This window comes from Nyctereutes procyonoides, unplaced genomic scaffold, assembly GCF_905146905.1.
Source record: "Nyctereutes procyonoides isolate TBG_1078 unplaced genomic scaffold, NYPRO_anot_genome, whole genome shotgun sequence".
Classification (NCBI taxonomy): Eukaryota; Metazoa; Chordata; class Mammalia; order Carnivora; family Canidae; genus Nyctereutes; species Nyctereutes procyonoides.
In genome coordinates this window covers 8893449-8909974 of record NW_026575040.1, presented here as the reverse complement: position 1 = coordinate 8909974, position 16526 = coordinate 8893449, and the positions used below count along the sequence as shown (strand labels likewise).

The 16526-nt window shown below is 41.3% G+C and overlaps 1 protein-coding gene and 1 long non-coding RNA gene across 10 annotated transcripts in view; one reads left to right on the top strand and one right to left on the bottom strand.

Annotated features, from left to right (window-relative positions):
• The window catches only part of LOC129506299 (uncharacterized), an 86608-nt gene that overhangs the window by 39796 nt on the left and 30286 nt on the right, over window positions 1–16526 (bottom strand). The window lies entirely within an intron of this gene.
• IQCH (IQ motif containing H) overlaps window positions 1–16526 on the top strand; it is a 200814-nt gene that overhangs the window by 172866 nt on the left and 11422 nt on the right. For 3 of the 7 annotated variants that reach the window (XM_055319891.1, XM_055319892.1, XM_055319897.1), the window contains 2 exons: window positions 955–1125; window positions 10756–10878. The exons of 1 other annotated variant lie outside the window; for it this stretch is intronic. In XM_055319891.1, coding sequence (XP_055175866.1) covers window positions 955–1125; window positions 10756–10878 — 294 coding nt within the window. The remainder of the gene's footprint in view (window positions 1–954; window positions 1126–10755; window positions 10879–16526) is intronic. 3 more of the 7 variants (XM_055319894.1, XM_055319893.1, XM_055319895.1) reach the window with 1 other exon arrangement.

Here is a 16526-nt window from a genome sequence, read left to right as displayed (position 1 = left end):
ACTAGCCTTGAGCACTGAACTGAGTATGATTCAGGGGTGCTTCTGGATTCAGTGTGGGGGTGGATGGTGACAGGGGCAATTAAAAATGATGGTTTGCCCCAGAAGAGGGGAGATATAGCACATGATCCACTCTGCCATCGCCAGTTTATAGTAGATGCTCAGTAAATATATGTCAAAGGAATTAATGGACTGACTTATCAAGTGGCTTAAAGTATTGCTCACATATGTCTATTTTTCAAAACATTATTTTTTTTTGCATCATAGTATTCTAATTGCCCTGCTGTTCAGCTAGAGTGGATGTTCTCACAGTTCTTATTTCCCAGTTGAGGATACTGTGGCACTGTGGGGTGGCAAAATGACTTTCCCACACTCATGACAAATGGGAGCAGCACTAAGACTTATGGGCCAGTTGTGATTTTCCCTAAAGTTTCATAGTGAGATTTCCTGGCACTGCTTTTTCTGAAATCAGAGCAAACTGACCTTTTATCCTATTCACTCCCTCTCTCCCCCTGTCTGCTTTAGTTCCCCATCCTCTGAAGCTTCTGTCCAGTCTCATTGTTCTCAACAGAAAACATTGCACAACTGGGGAATTTGTACAGAGTAAGGACTGGCTGGGTCAAGACCAGTGTCATCTTCCTCCTCCTAGAAATGGCAAACCATAGGCAGAAGAATCAAAGCCCCCATGAGCCTTTTGGAATGGGGCATCTCCAACAGATTTCCTTGGCCAAGTGTTTTGATTTTTGTAATTTCTCCACAAGAACATTCAATCTTCTAAGTTAGAATCAGATTGGAGGCTCCATTCTTCAAGTTGAATGAAGTAGAAACAGAAGCAAAAACATCTACTCCAATCAGTCAGCTGTGTACTGGCGTAGTTGGGTCTGGTTAGGGTTGGTTGGGGCTTTCTCTCTGGGTCGTTGATCTCAACTTCACTTCTGTGGCTCCTGTTTTAATCAGGTGTGGGCAACAGGTCTCAGCCTCTCATACAGTGACCAGCTGGCCCTTACTCAGCTCACCTTATACCTGACCGACGGCCATCTGGATTGCAGTTTGAGCACCCTGAAACTGCCCTGCTTTGTTCCCAAGAAAGAGAAGAAAATGAGCTGCCTTAATGCCCTCTCAGTACCGGTAAGCAACAGATGCTTCCTGATTCCCCATGGTGTTCAGGCCACTTCCTGAGCTCTGGCTATGTGCCTAACTCTTTGAGGATAGAGAGAAGAAAGAACCTCAGGCAAGTCACTTAGCCTCTCCAGAATAGGTTTCTGGAATACAAGTGTATTGGCCAGAGGAGAGGGGAGAAGGCATTCCAGAAAGGGAAGGCACCATGTTGAAGGGATGAAAGAGCATGAGTTTCTCCAAGGGTGGGTCTATTGGGACATTTTCTCCATCTCTTCTCATCTTGCAGCCCTGGACAAGTTCTCCAACTACCAGCAACTTCTGACAAAACCCATTTTTTTCTACCTCTAATCTTGTTTTTGAGCTCCAGACTTTCAGATCCACCATTCTACAGAACTTCTCTAGAGTCTTCAGGGTCAGATTTGTCCCAAACTGCATTCATCATCTCTCCTCCCCCTGTACTTCCTCGTGGTAGGTCCTGTCAGAGGCTGATGGCACACCTCCACCACCACATTAGTCAATACCAACCTCAACTCTGACCCCTCCTCTCCCTCCACAGAGATACTTCCTTAGTTTTGCTCTTAAGATTCCCTGCCTCCTGTCCCTTCCCTCAGCCTAACCATACATATAGTCAAGATGGTCAAAGTGAAAAGTAAATCTGATCATGTTGCTCCCCTACTTATGATTTTGAAATGATTCCTGTCATTTGAAAATCCCAACTTCCCAACTGGGTTAATAAGGACCTTTATGATCTGCCTCTTTCTATGGCCCCTACCTCTCATATCATCACTAGCACCAATGCTAGGGTGGCTGGGGCCAGAAGTCCTGGGGCTGGTTGAAGTTTACCAACCTTAGAACCCAGGGCAACAAAGTACAAAGTTCAAATCTCCATGGAAACAATGGGCTAGGTTGGTTTTGGGAAAGGAGAACAAGAGTCAAGTGGACCAGATGGCCCTTAGTGTACATGGAATATGAGAGCAGATAGGGGCTCTGGCTATAGCTGCTCTGACTACTGCCAGGGGGTTCCTTCCACCTCTCCTACACAGTGGGTTTCACATCCCTTTTGGCAAATGAACATCTACTTGAGATGCTAATATATCAAATAGATGAAAGAGGAATTACAGTGGTTAATAGGACCACACTGGTGCCCTAGAGATACTTTTTGCAGAGCAGTATCTCCTGCCTCTCTGATGAGCCTCTTTGGGTCCAGGAGATACTTCTGGATTTAAAGAACCCTTGTTTGACTCTCACCAGAGTGCCTAGGGTCACCTTCCTTGGCAGGAACCCAGCATACATTTGGAAGGGCAGTCTGGAGAGGGTACCAGATATTTTGGGGATCTCAGACAGCAGCCTCCTTCTCCTCAATCTACTTGTCCTATGAGGTACCCTTGCTCACAGGAATCCCCTTGATCTCTTTTTAAGAAGAGAAGCCAAGTTGGTCTCTCCCTCTCCCTTTGCCCCTTCTCCTGCTTGTGCACTCTCTCTCTCTCTAATAATTAATTAATTAATTAATTTTTTTTAAGGAGGGGGGTGCCTGGGTGGCTCAGTCAGTTAAGGATCTGACTCTTGATTTCCGCTCACATCATGATCTCAGGGTTGTGAGATTGAGCCCCATGTTGGGCTCCATGCAGGGCCTGGAACCTTCTTAAGATTCTCTTTTTCCCTCTCTCTCTGCCCCTCTTCCTACTTGCATGCTCTCTCTCTCAAATAAATAAATAAATCTTTAAAAAAAGAGAGAGAAAAAAAAGCAGAGTTGGACCAGGGAGGAGAAACAGGTCCCTTTTAATTATGTCCCAGGACCTCGCTGAGAATCAACCAGGTCTAACTCCACCTGTGACCCCCATCCTCATCAAAGGTACCTACAGGACCCTAAGTTCAATGCTGGATGGAGGTACGGCAGTAAAACTTGAGCCTTGTGGTCTAACAAACCTCACTCCATGCCATTTCTAAAAGGAAGCTGCAAGCTTAGTATTCAATACAAGACTTTCCAAGACAATTTGCTACATTTAAGTATGTTGCTTCAGAAGGCTATAAGCAGTTGTTCTTTGAATTAGAAGCACTTTCCCATTTTCCCCATTTTGCCTATAGGTTTCAATCCTAGCTACAGGCAACATACGGAATTCTCTTGTGATCAAGAGTCTTAAACACTTCTAGGAATTGCCTGCACTCAGGAGGGAAGCATTATGATCTTCAATAATTCAAATGTCTCTACAATCACTAAAGAAAAGCTATGCAAGTTTTCTGATGTGCAAATAAATTGAAAGTGCTTTTGGATTTAGAAAGATAAATGGTTGTTCTCACCCTGGTGCCACTATGCATGTATGTACTCCCATGCATGCATACGCACAGGATAGGCCATTTTTAAAAAGAAGCATCCATACTTGCACACACAATGCAATTTACAACCAAACTGAAGCTCCCTGAACAAGTGTGAACAGGCTGTGATGCCATCAGGTTTATAATCAGTCAGCTGACAGCCCCCTTTGAAGACTGAAAAAAAAGGAAAGGTACTGACAACATACCCACAATGATAAAGAGACCACACTGGGAATAATGCCTACAAAACGCCTCTGGTTTGAGCCTATTCCTTTAAATAATATGCTATGCTGGGGGGAAGCAAAGACTATTCTGGGCTCTACAAAGAGCTGTTGTCCCAAATCAGAAACAGGTGGCAAAGAACTGTCAGGTACAGCCAGTGAGGCCAGGTGCATGGGCTTCTGATCTAGTGTCCTCCACAATTACCACCTGAAGTCAGAAACCAGGTCAGATGAGTCCCAGACATGAATGTTTTAGAAAAGAAGTCACTTTTAACTTTTAATTAACATTCTATCAAAATGAGGATAAAGCATTACTCTTTTCAGTTGTTTTTACTCCTCTCTCTCTGTGGACCCTCTGCACCACAGGTGGGTGAGTGGCCAAAAGGGAACATATTTGCAAACATCTTAAAACAACCCTAGTCATTTATAAGCATTTTAACAGCACATGATCTGTAATGAATGATTAAGTAAAACCTTTTGTGTTAAATTATGATGTTAATAATGATTCTGTCTCCTGTAATTTATTATGAATTCTCAAATGCTTCGGGTTTGATTTTGATAGAATGCCACAACAACGGAGTTTATGTGATGACTTTATTTTTAGAACTCCTTCTTTGAAGGCACACATTTCCCCGCTACTGCTGCTACTGTAATTATGTACAAAACCAATCACTCATTAGAGTTAGGATACATTATCTTCCAGACAGATGAGGCTAAATAAGCAACACATTAATAATTCAGAGAGCAGTTCATTATGCATGTGGATGCCTGCTTCGTAACTGAAATAAGAACCTCATCAGCCTCTGCCAACCTTTAAACAATAGTTCTGTGTTATTGCAACCACATTCAAGTTTACGCTTGTTAAACTGCTACTTGGATTATTTTATCAAACATTCATTTATTTGTGGTCCCTTACTGCCGAGAACAGATTTTGGAAGCTCCTTTTTTAAGTTAATGATTTGAGCAATGGGTGTTATTAATTCTCAGAATATTATAAACATGATTAATTTTCAGGCAGAGATTTATTACATAAGGATTTCAACTATGTCAACTGAAATGTATCACTGTCAAAACAAGTTATCATGGCGAAAATAGAATATGCTCTACACTTCAAGTGCTGGTGCTCAGAACTAAATCAATTTAAATTGTGGCTGAAGCAAAATTATATTCTCCAGTGAAAAGGAGTATTTTGAGCTTCCTTTATTTGGCTTGAAGCATTCTTGTTAGATTGTGATTTAGAAAGGTAGTTTAATAAGACTAGACTTTTACCAATAATATTTTCTCTTCTAGTTTTTCCCTGTTTTACTAGAAAAGGCTAGCCTCTAAAATGTCTACACATTCCAAATGTAACCAATGGGAATTTGGAGTGAAGAATACTGGTCTGAAAGTTACAGATCATGAATTCTGATCACTCTCTGCCTCAGTTTCCTCTTTTGTATAATAAAGGAGGGCTAAGTGAATGCCAAGGTCTCTCGAGGGATTTGATCTTATGGGGCCTGTTAAATGGGGCTCTCTCTGTACCATGCCTAGCCCAGGCAGTCTCATGTATACTGGGGTGCTGAGGGCATCCTACTATCTCCTATAAGGGGACAGGAAGGGCCCATCCCTACTCACTGCAGCTTTTCATTAAAAGGGCTTTTTCTTGCAAAATATTTTAGAAAGAAGTAATATTGTGAGAAGTCACATCCTAAGTCCTCATCAGCCATTACCTCAGCTATCAGTTAATACTTTCCATGGGCACTAACTACAAGCAAACTCAGTAGATTTACTCAACACCTACACTGTGTCAGGTACCCTTCTAAGTACAGAGGATCTAAGGATAAGCAGCAAAGAACTCCGAGTTTATCAAAAGACACAAACAGGCCAACAAATAACTGTAATACATATAATAACATAATAACATCCAAAATGTATTAAGCCTTTACTCCACACCAGGTATGTAACTAAGCACTTTACATGAATCTTTATACAACCCAATATGTTAGGCAGGGGCTGTTATAATGCTTACTTTTTTTTTTTTTAAGAGAGAGCATGTGTGCAGGGAGGGAGAGAGGACCTTAAGCAGGCTCCACGCCCAGCATGAATTCAATGCGGTGCTTGACCTGAGCTGAAATCAAGAGTCAGATACTTAATTGACTGAGCCCCCAGGCCGAGCCACTCAGGCTATTATACTCATTTTATTTTTACTTATTTATTTTTTAAAAGATTTTATTTATTCAACAGAAATATTTATTCAACTGAGCCACCCAGGCACCTCCAACACTCATTTTTACTTAAGAAGACTGAGGTTAAGAAATGTTAAGCAACTTATGGAAGGTCACTCAATAAGCACATGTGGTAGACAAGCCTGCCAGGCTTTAAAGCCTGAGTGTCTGACCACTGCTCTGTGCAACCTGCCTTGCACTGGCTGAGAGTCAGTAATTTGGCCCCAGAGTACAGTTTAAGCTTTTCCCTAAAGAAGTCTTTGGTTAAGGCCAGAAAGAAAGCTCTTCTTCCAAAGGAGGCTTCAGCTCCCTCTGTGATGAGGTTGTTTCCAGGCATACTGCCATTATACACTGGCTTCTAATTTGCTCTGGGTTAGGCCAAGACTCAGCACTGAATGGGCCAGATGGTCACGGAGAAGTCTTCCCAGGTTGTAAAATCCCATTTAGGTTGTGATTTCTTCAGCAAACCGAAATGGATTTTATACTATCAGTTGATTACCCAAGTCAACCTTTTAAAAAAAATATGTTTTCTATTTGCATAATGCTTTATCCTTCAAATAGGCATGAGTTTATTTGATCCCCATGATGACCACAAGGAACAGATAAGACAGGGATTATCATCCCCATTTTACAGATTAGGAAATTGAAGCTATGTAAAAGTAAGTAAGCTGCCCAAAGTCATAAAAGTAAGTAACTAGAAAAGTTCAGGTTTTCTGACTTAAGTCCCTTTCTGATGAAAATGTTTGTTAGCTGGTTTTTATTTTAAATAACTTACCATATTTGTGAAATTATTTAGTTAACAAATGATAATAAGCACTAACATTTTTTGACTGCTTTCACTGTGCCAGATACTGTTCTAAGGTCTTTTTTTTAAGACTTTATTTATTTATTCATGAGAGACACAGAGAGAGGCAAAGGCAGAAGCAGGCTCCATGCAGGGAGCCCGATGTGGGACTTGATCAGGCCCTGAGCCAAAGGCAGATGCCCAGAAGCTAAGCCACCCAGGCATCCCTCTGCTAATATCTTTAAATACTCATCTAATCCTCACTACAACATTGTCACACCTGTGCTATCAGGCTGAATAAAAGACAACCCTAGACTATCAATAGTTTTTTCCTATAGAAACTATGGAGTTGGTTAAGTCTAAAAAGAGTAAGGGTATCACATATGTTCATCCTCATTGGCATTATCATAACATATTTACTAAGCTCTTAACATAAGCCAGGAATTTCACCAAGCATCAGGGATACAAAGACATTTGACAAAGTCCCTGTCTTCAAGGAATTGAAAATAAATATAAAGTAGATAGCACATACACATGGAAAACCTCAAGGCCTCATGTCAGTGCCATTTGAGTGATGGCTCTTCAACCTGCTGCTGGAGTTCTTACAAGAAAGGACGGTGGACTGATGGGGACAGGGAACACTACTAGAAAGAAGGAACTTGGCCTTGCCTTATAGACTAGGGCAGTCACTAAGTGGCAAAAGGAAGGAGACCTCCCCAGCAGAAGAGACAAAGACTAAAGAGAGCCCATTGTCTGTTAGGAGCTAGCAATGAACCAGGTGGGGTGGGGCATAGAATTTGGGAAGGGGTAAACAGGAGAAGTGGTTGGAGCAATCCCCCCGAGCCATGTGGGAGAGTCTGCACACCAAGTCAGGTGTCTGGATTTCATCTTGAAGGCAAAGAGGAGACACTGAAGAGTTCTGAGCACTGACCAGCCTGGGTCTGGGAAACAATCAATCTTGTGGTAATGCTTGGAATCCCAGGTACCATCGGGGAAACAAGCAGCCTGGGAAATTACATTTAGTGGAGGTCCTAAATGCTCCAAGCCCAGTAGATGCTTTCAAAGAAAGGGCAATGACAACTATAGCCAAATGCTGTGCTAGATGCTTATTTAAGCCCCAAAAGTCAGACAAGTTAAATGACACCTTCAAGGTCAGTCAGGTTTTGAACCTCAGTTTTTCTGACTCTATCCATATAACTTTTTCACTCCAGAATTCTGTTTGTCTCCCTGCCTCCCAAGTAGGAAGGAGAAGCAGCTGTTCAGGCCATAAAGCTCTGGAGTAGGATGGCAATGGCAGTGGAAAAGACACAGCTTAGAGATATACCAAATATCCTGGCTTTTCTTTCTGATTCTTTATGAATCCTAACCCCCCAGGAGGGGGAACTGCAGTCTGTCTCTGTAGAGAGGAAGAAACCTCAGGATAGCCTGTCCTTATTTGTTGCCCAAGAATACTAAACAGTGAGCTCTCTGCCTTGCTTTGGAGCCAAGATACATAGCAATGAGTTGGCTCGTGCTGCCAGATGCCTGCCTACCTCTCTCCCTCACTGACTAGGGCCTAGTCTTAGGTTTGCTAGTTTATATCCTATGGCAGCATAAGACAACTTTAGAAGCCAAAAATAACCTTGAAATTATCTTGTGAATTCATGGTAATCACCACGCAATTACATGCTCAGTACCCACAATGGAATTCCAGAGTATTTACAGTTCACTTTCATATACAAAAGCTCAAGCTTCTGGGCCTTCATTGTGGAGGCAGGAACATGGCACAGCCTGTCATGATAGGGTGAGCGGGCCTGGTGATCATGCTTCTCCAGACTGACTCAACAACTGAGCCAGAACTTCTCTTAGCCGGTTCATATTACCCACCAATAATTCCACGATACCCACCAGAGCTACACTGTCCTCCAAGAGACAGTTTGTTGGGGGCAATCATCCTTATCATTCTCTAGGGATTTTCTGTCATTCTCCAGGGTCCGTTCCTGCCCCCCAAAGCACTCATTAACTGGACGTCCCCTGAATGACATTGGAAGAGTCTCTGCAGCCAGAGGAAAGTGCTATTGACACACCTTATTACATGCATCCATTTTTTCTTTCATTCAGGAAACACTGAATACATCACATTCAGCCTGGGGATTCAGAAACCAAACAGTGCCTGCCTTCAGAGAACTCTTGTTATGTCAGGGAGGCAGCCAGGGGAACAATCCAAGATAGGTCAGAGTGATAACAAAGTACAGTTGTGAGGCATGTGAGGGTCCAATAGATTTTCTTCTGCAAAATTAAAATTCTCAGGGTTCCTGAGTGGCTCAGTTAAATGTCTGCCTTCAACTCAGGTCATGATCCCAGGGCCCTGGGATCAAGCCCTGCATCGGGGTCCCTGCTCAGTGAGGAGCCGGCTTTTCCCTCTGCCCCTCCCCCTGCTCATGCTTGCTCTCTCTCCCTCTCTCTCAAATAGATAAATAAAACCTTTAAAAAATAAAATTAAATTCCTAGTGTCTACAAATGGGACAATACTAATGGAGATGTATGACTCAAGATACATTACCTGTGGGAGCCTTACTTTTTTTTTTTTAAAGATTTTATTTATTTATTCATGAGAGAGAGAGAGAGAGGCAGAGACACAGGCAGAGGGAGAAGCAGGCTCCATGCAGGAGCCTGACATGGGACTCGATCCCGGGTCTCCAGGATCATACCCTGGGCCGAAGGCAGGCGTTAAACCGCTGAGCCACCCGGGCAGCCCGCCTTACATTTTTATATATGTAAACTCTGCCTATATGTGGGAAGAACAGGCTTAAGAGTACTGAAAATATGACCATCAGGTACGGTATTTTCTGTAAGTGTTGAAGGAAAAGACAACATATATGGGGAAATACGTCACAAAAGGTGAATGTGAAATCTGAGAAAGAGATAAAGTGTGTGTAGGCATATGTGTTATACAGGCAGGGGAAACGCGTCCATACTCCGCTGGGCATTCAGTCAGTCCCAGTTCCCCTGCATCATCTCAGAGATAGAAAGAGCAAGCCTTGACATTTCACAACAGACAGTGTCAGGTTATTATGATCCTTACAGCCAGCTGTGGACCAACAGCACCTCCTTTTCTTTCTCCTGTTCCAAGTCACTACACAAGGGCAAGCACCTGGTTGCTCCACACCCAAGGGCCCTCAAAGTTCAAAATCTGTGCCAGGCACCTTCATTTTCCGTGTCCTAAGGTTGTCCATGACCCTACATGCTATTCTCCAAATTTCCAGTTATCACAGGATAAACATATCTGATTTTCAAAGACGAATGTCACATCTCACAAAGGACATGCTAAAAAATTGCCAGGATCTATTACGTTATTTTATACATACTAAATTTTAAATGTGTTTAGGAAATATTATAATTGAAATACATCAGGCCAAACATTACCAGTCTCTTTGGGATAGCTCCCACTGATAAGCAAGCAAGATAAAGATTAGCACTTTCTCAAGCAAAGAAAGCAGCTGGAACCAAAATTCTAACATTGGTCCTCTCAAGAAAAAAGACTACCCTTAGTGACTTCAGTCCAAAGAATATAGTACAGAAACAGGCAAAAGTGACTTTATAGCGAGAAACCTGGCAAAAACTACCTTGGTGTGATCAAACTTGGCATCATCGATGGTAAGTCATGTACCCTTGATATGAGGTGATCCTATGGCAGTCCTCTTCTCAAAAAATACATTACTTCAGTCTAGTCAGGAGAAAAACATCAGACAATACCAACAGAGGACATTCTACAAAACACCTGATCCAGATTCCTCAAAACTATCAGTCATCAAAAACAAGGGAAGTCGGAGAAATCATCACAGCCCAAAAGAATCTAAGGAGACATGACAAGTAAATACAATGTGGTATCCTGGAAGGGATCATGGAACAGAAAAAGGGATTTAGGAAAAAACGAAATCCAAATAAAGAGCAGATTTCAGTTAACAGAGAGGCAATTTGTTTCCTCATGTGACAAATGCACTGCAATCTTAACAAAAGAGGAAAAGACCTCTGTATTATCTTCACAACTTTTCTGTTAACCTAGAACTATTCTAAAGTTAAGAGTTGACTTACATGTTTTGTAAAGAGTCTTATATGCAGTTGTGGTCTTTTCCAGTTGCCAGCAACCAGTCGCTATGCAGTGATGACCACCCAGCTGAAACATGACAATCTATCCCTGGTTTTCCACTATGTTTTCCTCCAAATGTGTAAAGCCCATGGCATCGGCTATGACATTGAGGTATGAAGTTGACAGCTGGCCAAGGTGGACCACATACAGGCCTATAGGTGATCTAGGCAGCTAGTAATTCGGTGTCCCTTCAAACAGATATCCTTTAAATTTTTTTTAACTTTTTAAAAAAATTTTTTTAGATTTTATTTATTTATTGAGACAGAGAGAGAGAGAGAGAGAGAGAGAGAGAGAGAGAATGGCTGGGACACAGGCAGAGGGAGAAGCAGGCTCCATGCAGGGAACCTGACATGGGACTCGATGATCCCGGATCCCCAGGATCACACCCCAGGCTGTAGGCGGTGCTAAACCGCTGCACCACCGGGGCTGCCCACATCCTTTAAATTTGACCCGTTTTCAGAGGAAAGCTGATTGTTGCTTGAGAAAGGGTAAATAGGTTTACAGGGGGTGGCACTTGGTCTTGGGAAGTTCAGCTCTGTCCCAAACCTGCACACTCACCTTGGTAAAGCAAAAGCCCTATAGCTCACCAGATTTAGGAGACATTTTGGGAACCATCTCTTGATCCTGAAGCATGACCTGAGTTCCCTAATCCCACTCAAAGCTGCTTATCAATGAATACCTTCTGTCTCAGTCTGCTTGAGCTGCCATAGCAAAATACCACAGACTGGTGACTGAAACAACAGAAATTTGTTTCTCACCATTCTGGAGGCTGGGAGTCCAAGGAGAAGGTACCCAGCCAATTCAGTTCCTGGTGAGAGCACTCTTTCTGGCTTGCAGATGGCCACGTTCTTATTGTGCCCCAACATGGTGGAGGGAGGGAGAGATATCTGGTGTCTCTGTAATCTCTCTTATAAGGACACCAGTTCTACTGGAACAGGGCACCACCCTTATGACCTCACTTAACCTTTATTACCTCCTTAAAGGCCCTATTTCCAATACTGACTAAACCGCTACTAAACTGCTGCGCCACCGGAGCTGCCCGATTTTCAAATTTCTGACACTGATGGTTTATTCCAAGACCTGAGGACCTATGCACTCTTACTTATGGAAGACTCATCCCACATGACATCACACATATTAAAATATAGTCACCTTCCATATTAAAAGTCATTTATAGATGACAGAATTGAGCAACAACTAATTGATCAAATGTTTTGATTTAGAGACATTCAGTTCTACATTTGTTAATTTTCATTTCTCATACTTGAGAGCAAATACAATGTTTAAGGGGTCAGTTTTTTTATAGGCTCTTGAAAAGCACATAGACCTTAGGCATGAGGCCAGTAGTGAATAGAATGTCCCCACTACCATGGGCACCGTCAGAGTGCATAAGGCTCTTGGGTTAGATTGATTCATGCTGTCTGCAAACACATATAATGGAGCTCATATTCCCTTACAAATTACATTAAAATTGGTAAAATATAAGAAAGAATGAAAAAGCCAGATTGAACTGATTTACCTGAAATTAATTGTTACATCTGCTCTACAGAATCCTTTTGGAATTAAATAGTTTTTAGCCCCAAACTGATTAGACCGAAACACTTCCATATGCCAGAAGATAGCTAAGTCTAATGTTAGCTTTCTCTGAATCTATTTTATTTCATTTTTCTAAAATATCAAAGTGGAACAGGCTCTCTAAATAGGCATATTTGGCAGGGAAAGTCTCCTTCCCAGGAGAAAATATCCTTCGTAATTTTTCTATTGCCTGAAATTATTATTAGAGATTTATTTCTTTGGCTAAAGGCTTTCTACTTGAAGTTCTAGTATTTCTGAGCAAAGTAAAGCACCAAATTTATAAGTTATTTAGACCTTTATGGCCTATGAGTCGATCACAGTCATTTCTAAGAACAAGTTTTAGTATGATAAACAGACTGCTATGACCCCAGGGGAACAGTGGAGGGTGCAGAGGGAGGAGTTCCACTGAAGGTGAGGACAATGACAGAGAGGACCAGAGGGGCACCCACTACATAACTGGCTCTGTCTCCAAGTCACCTGTGCTACACATCCTACAAAGGATGAGAGCTGAAATGAGGGAGAAAGAGAAATATGGATTGGGGACAATGGAGTGACAGAACAATATGAAGAAAAGAGAGAGGATAAAATCCAAACACAGGAAGAATCCACAAAAAGGGGGGAGGTGGGGAAAAAGAGAAAGAGAACAAATGATATAAAGAAAGTACAAGAAGAGAGACAGAGATGAAAAATACGAAGTCCTAAAACTCTAAGGTGAGAAAAAGGAGTCACTGGAGATTCTCCAACAGTATTCCTGCTCCAGTTTCCCTGAGATGGGTTCTCATCTTTTTAGATTCAGGGTTCAGCCCTAGTCTGAGCTGTCCTCTTGTTCTCTTAACTGCCTTTTTCTGAAGAGATGGGTGATGAACCAGTATTTGCAGAGCATCTGCTATGTGCTGGCCACTGAGCAAAGCACTATTTCATTACCTCTTCAATCTTCCAATCTCTTCTCTAAGAAGCTACTATTTCTCCTGCATTACATGGGGGAATTTAGGCTTCAAGGGTTTCAGCACTTTCCCACCATCACACAGCCAGGCACTTTGTGGAACTAACATTTGAATCCATAAAGTCAAACATGATTCTCTTACACCAAGGGTGTTCCCTATGCATCTTTTCCCCCTATAGTCTTTCCCCTAAAAACTATTTGTATTTCTAAAATATTATTACAACCCAGTCCAAAAGTGCTGGGAATTATTTCAAATAAAATATTCCATCTAGGCACCCTATATGTATTCTTCAACTAAAGAAGCACAAACTTCTCTGTGGCCCCCATGTCTCTCTACCTTACAAAAGAGAGAGAGAGGAAAAAAAAAGCTATGTTTAATACTAACTTCTCTAAACTATTATTGCCTCTTTGGGTTATGCTAAGTCTAAAAAGCCTCCACTACCCACTCCCACTGTTGGTCAAATTTAATATGGGTGCTCTTTCCAGAAAAAGAAGCAACATTAATACATCAATTGTCAATGTTATCAAAAGAATCCTCAAAAGTCCTTGTTTCTTGACATTTATGTCTCTCTTCTTGATGATCACAGAATTTCCAATGTTTCGTACCCAAACTCTTGAGGGGGAAAACAGGGAAATGAGATCGCCTCACAAGTGTATTTTCCTTGCTGAATATTGGAAGGAAGGATTATAGAGTTTGTGAGCAACTTGGTGGGTCTTGTTCTTGGTATTTCTGTAATGCAACAGAATACCCCCACTGATTTCCTAATGAAATGAAGTTGTAATGAAAGCCATATGGAGAAAAGTTTCACGTTTACCGCCTGTGACAGTGTGGGGAAGGGCCGGTCTCACACATACATAGGCAGTGTGCCATGGTCCTAAATATCTCCATAACCACCAGCAGTCATTTCCTCGGGCCAGGGTACTGCCATGGTGGTGGCAATTATTAGAGCTGTTCACAAATGTTCTGATTCTCCTCCTTCCAGGCACATAATAGGCGTATACTTCCTCAGCCCTCTCCCTGAAGTCAAGTATGGCCAAATAACTTACTTGGCCTCATGACATATAAGCAGAAGTGATACATGTCCTTTCGATGCAGAAGCCTTCAAGGGCTACTTCATGAGTTGCCATGTCCATTTTCCTACTTTAGAAATCATGGAAGCACACTGAGACAGAGCTTCCTTCACCTGGTTCCCTGAGTATACTAGAGACCCATGCCAGCTCATGTGGAGAGTAGAGTACAAGCAAGAACCACATATTTGTTATTACAAACAACTAGGAATTGAGTTTGTTTTTTAGAATTATTGCAGCATGACCCAGCCTACCTACTGATTCAGAAATCAGTATCAAGAAAAGGATGCTCCCTCCTCAAACAAAACTAATATTTCAATATGTAATCAGCATAAAAGTTATTAATGACATAATTTTACATTTTTTGTACTCAGATTTTGAAAGCTATAGTGCATCTCAATTTGGACTACTCATATTTATTTCAAGTTCTCAGTAGCCCCATGTGCCTAGTGGCTACCATATTGGACAGTACAGAAAGGGATGCAAAGGATACCTTACAGATAAACTAGTCAGTGGTTCTCAACCCTGACTGCCCATTAGAATGACCTGAGTGAGGAGCTTTAAAAAGTACAGAAGGCCAGTGGGGCTGGGATTGGGATGAGACAAGTGAGGCCCCATACTCAGAGCACAAAATTTAAGGAAGCACCAAAAATACTTACTAATACTGATAAAAATATTATAATGCATTATCTTAAAAATCAAAATAAAGCACTCAGATGCTTCTAATATGCAGCCAGCATTGAGAGCCACTGTTCTAATCCAATGCCTGTCCTAATGCCCATGTTCCCCGACAAAATGAGTCAACAGTCTCAATTCTAACATGTAATTTCTTTTACCAAATCTTGAAAATAGTTCTTTTTTAGACTTTGCATGATGAGTTTACAACTTCACAGGACAGCCATTTCCACTACTGGACAACTCCAGAGTTAACTTTTTATTTATTTGGAGAAAACGGTTTAAAGATAATTTTCAAAAAAGGATAAAATCATGCCTCTTATACACATCCAAAAATAAAAACATGGTATTTTACTTAACAGAAAAATCAGACAGATGTTATAACCAGTACAAAAAAAAAAATCCAAAAACCCAAGACATCTTTATAGATCAGGAATACTGAAATGGACATGCAAATAGAGAAAAAACTGGTTTTTCCATAAGGGGAGCAGATGAGGAAAATCAACTGAACCTCTCCCAGAATTTGTCTCTCAGTCACCCACAATTTAGAGAGTTGTAAATCTCTTCCATAAAATCAACGCAATAGGGTGTGCCATAAATTCCATTGAAATACAAATTATTTTCCACACAATAAATTGTTTCCCTATATATTTTTACCCATTGCTCTCAGAATAGTGGTTTTCAAATTTTGATTTGCATGAGAATCACTCAGGAAGTAAACTGAAAGTCAGATTACCTCCCAAAGATCTTGAGTTTGGACGATGCCTATGAAAATGCCTTTTTAACAAGCACATTAGATAATTCTGATACAGATGTTCTGAAGATCATATTCAAAAACAAAACAAAACACTGCCCTAGACAAGAGATAACAAGTTTTGGCACAGCTATGGAGAAAAGAGGACCCTTGGGCATGTTGATGGGCTCAGCCCCTGTGGAAAACAGTGCAGGGGTTCCTCAAAAAATTGAATATATAACCATCAAATGATCTAGCAATTCCACTTCTGGGCATATATCTGAAGGAAACCAAATCAGTATCTCAAAAAGCTATCTGTACCCCCATATTCACTGTAGCATTATTCACAATAGCCAAGACATGGAAAGAGTCTAAGTGTTCATTGATGGGTGAATGGATAAGGAAAATATTTTATATGTATGTATATATATGATGGAATATCATTCAGTCATGAGAATGAAGGAAATCCTGCCATTTGCAATATGATTGGACATTGAGGGCATTATGCTAAGTGAGATAAAAAAGATAGACACACACTTTATGATATCACTTATATTTGGAACTAAAAAAGCTGAGCTCAGAAACTGAGTAAATTGTGGCTATTGGGCTGGGAAGTAGGAGAATTGCAGAGATACCATTTAAGGGTATAAACTTGCAACTAGTCGACAAGTAAGTTCTAGGGATCTAAAGCATAGCATGGTCATTATAGTCAATAATACTGTATTATATACTTCAAAACTGCAAAGAGACTAGATCTTACATGTC